Below are 2,949 nucleotides of genomic sequence, written 5' to 3' on the forward strand. Positions count from 1 at the left end.
AGGCACAAGGCTAAGTCAGAGGCTTCTGGTGCCTCTGAGGCAGCTCACACACATGTCCCTCTTTACTCAGGGCTGGTGCACAACTGTCAGGCGGAGGAATGCCAGCAGTTCGGCGCAAGAGACACTCCAGGCACTCGCCATCAACCTCTTCCGGATCCAACACGGCACGGCCGGACACAGTACCCAAGGAGCAAGGTGATAGCAAAAGCCTCTCTCCCCACAGCTCCCCATCACTGGCACGGCTATACCAGGGCAGTCAGTGAGCAGGCAAGAACTATGCCAGGGCAAGGCAGGAGCTCTGCAACAGGGCTAGGCTCTGGGCATTTGCTGGGGCACCCGTGCCTGACCTACCATGCCCTTCAGCCAGCACAGCACGGACCCAGCAGGGTTCTGGGGCTGATCCTGCACGGACACTTGCCCAGCCCCACAGACATGCTCATGCCAGGGGCACTTTCTCTCCAGTGTGCATGCTGTGCCACCGGACCGAGGCAGACACCGACATCTGTGGGTACAAGAAACTGAAGTTCAAACTCTGTGTCCACAACTACTGCCAGGTAAGCTCTCTAGGGGCTCCCTCCAACTTTCTGCCCAGGAGGGGCCTTCCTTCCTGACCTAGCAAGCTCCCGGCCTTCTCTGCTCTGCAGCTTCTTGCCAGTGGGCTTTTCCCACGAGAGAACACGGCAGACTTTCTCACTGAAGACACCAGGCACGTCATCAGAGAAGCAGCCAAGAAGGTGAGGACCTAGCAGGTGCAGGGAGCTTGGGCACCAGGAGAGGCTTGAGGCAGCTCCTCCTGCTCCCCAGCAAAGAAGCCCCAGCCCTGGCACATGCAAGAGCCTCGTGTGCAGGTGGCTCTGCGGGCTCTAACCCAGCACTGCCACATCCTGCTCCCTGCCCGGAGACGCAGGGCAGCCACAAAGCCCCAGTCCTGACACTCGGGGGCTGCGGTGCTCTTTCCAGAGCTGCTTCATTTGCTACAAGATGGGGGCCAGCATCACCTGCTGTGAGACGGGCTGCGACCGCACCTTCCACCTGCCCTGCGCTCCAGACGGCGAATGTGTCACCCAGTACTTCGGGGCCTACAGGTAAGGGCTGCCCGCCCTTGCCTCAGAGCCCACGGGTTCGTCTCCAAGCCCTTTCCATCTGCAGTGGCCATGCAAGGCAGAAGCCCACCGGGACAGTTGTCAGCAACCTGCCACAGACTGGGGAAGAGCCCACAGAGACGCTGGGGTCTCTCACAGCTCCACCCCCCACATCGCCATCACTGCGGGAGGACTCTGTGCTTCCCACCTTCCCTCGCTTCCCACCTTCCCTCGCCCATCTCTTCCATCTTCCTCCCAGGTCCTTCTGCTGGGAGCACCGCCCACAGCAGGCAGTGCAGGCACGTCCAAGCCAGGACAACACCTGCAGCATCTGCCTGGACACCGTGGAGAGCACAATCTCTTACAAAACCATGGGCTGCCCTGCATGCCAAGACGCCCGCTTCCACCGGCAGTGCATCCAGAGACTGGCTCTGCATGCTGGCATCGGCTTCCGATGCCCGTGTTGCCTGAACCAAGAGCCATTCGTGACGGAAATGCTCACCATGGGGATCCGACTCTCCAAGAGGTTGGGTTTTCTCTCCTCCCAGCTCACAAGGTGTCAAGCACAAGTGCAGTGCCAGCCTAAGGACTGCCCTGGCAGGCCTGGCCACCTTCTGTCCCATGCCTCTTGCCCTCAACTCCACTGAGGAGCTGGAAACAGGACAGGCAGTGGAGCAGGGAGTGCTAGGATCTGCTTGATGCTGGGTCAGCTGGGCTCAACTCTTTCCCTTCCTTCTCTGGCAGACCCCCATCGTGGGAGAGTGTCCAAGCAGTCACACCCTTAGGTCAGAGGCACGGCCGCTGCGATGCCGGAACGTGCCTTTGTCCAGGAGGCAGGGAGCACGCGGAGGAAGAGGGGTAAGCTGCCAAACCAACAATGCAGGGCTCTGAATGGGACCTGTCTCCCCACAAGCTCAGGGATGAAGAACTGAGAACAAGGGCTCTGCCAGGCCAGGCCATCCCTTGCTCTGGCACTTTGTGCTCCCAACCAGTACCTCCTTTGCTCCTACAGACCCTGGCAACTGCGGCTGTGCAGCTCCTGCGCTGCCGAGGGCACCCACAGACACTGCTCCTCTTTGGGGACCAGCACCTACTCCTGGGAGTGCAACACCTGTGCTGGCACGGAGACTGGTAGGCACCAAAGCACTCGGTGCCCTGCACTGGGGCCAGGGGCCAGGCTGGGCCTGGCAGCAGGGCCTTCAGCACGGCTTGGCTCCAGGAGACCTCTGGCTACCACAGGAGCCTCTCCTGCTTGCAGCCTGGGTGGCCGCCCTGATGACCTTCCTGCCCCTCTTTGCAGGCTCCACTGGCAAACCAGAGCTTGTCAGCCCCAGTACTTCCCGACGGGAATTATCAGTGCCGTCCCAGGGTGTGTTGCCCCTCAAGAGCAGCTGCTCCCTTCGCCCTCGGCAGGCCTTGAAGCGGCGCTACCCTGAGGAAGAAATACCATCACGGACAACGTACAGCCCTCCTGCAAAACGCCGCAGGATCGATGATGGCCCAGCCCACAGTGCCCATGACAGCAGCCCCAGCACTTCCCAACAGGCAGTGTCAAGGCTGCCTGAAGGCGCTTTGGCCGTCAACAGTCAAGCAGCACGGCCACGACGTCCATACAGGCCTCCATGGCTCTTCCACGGATCCACAACAGACAACCGCTCCCAGCCTGGGCCCATTCGTATGAGACATGTCCGGCAGCAACAACGCCAGGCCCAAAAACCCTATTGCCGGCCATGAAAAGCACAGCAAGACCAACTCTCGGCCAGCCCGTGGCCCCCATCCCCCTCACCCATCAAAGCAGAGTACAAATAAATGAAATGAAGTTTTTTTACGCAGGAGAACCCACACGTCTTTTCCAGTCATTTTCCTC

At 60.5% G+C, this 2,949-nt stretch overlaps 1 protein-coding gene across 1 annotated transcript; it reads left to right on the forward strand.

Annotated features, from left to right (window-relative positions):
* Positions 1-827: 827 nt before the first annotated feature.
* Positions 828-2,518, forward strand: LOC138112213 (PHD finger protein 7-like). Its single transcript, XM_069018948.1, is given in 6 exon segments — positions 828-876; positions 879-935; positions 938-1,085; positions 1,342-1,608; positions 1,827-1,940; positions 2,095-2,518. Coding segments are annotated over 6 exon segments (1,059 nt in total).
* Positions 2,519-2,949: the final 431 nt, after the last annotated feature.

Source organism: Aphelocoma coerulescens, chromosome 6 (assembly GCF_041296385.1).
Source record: "Aphelocoma coerulescens isolate FSJ_1873_10779 chromosome 6, UR_Acoe_1.0, whole genome shotgun sequence".
In the NCBI taxonomy this organism is placed as follows: Eukaryota; Metazoa; Chordata; class Aves; order Passeriformes; family Corvidae; genus Aphelocoma; species Aphelocoma coerulescens.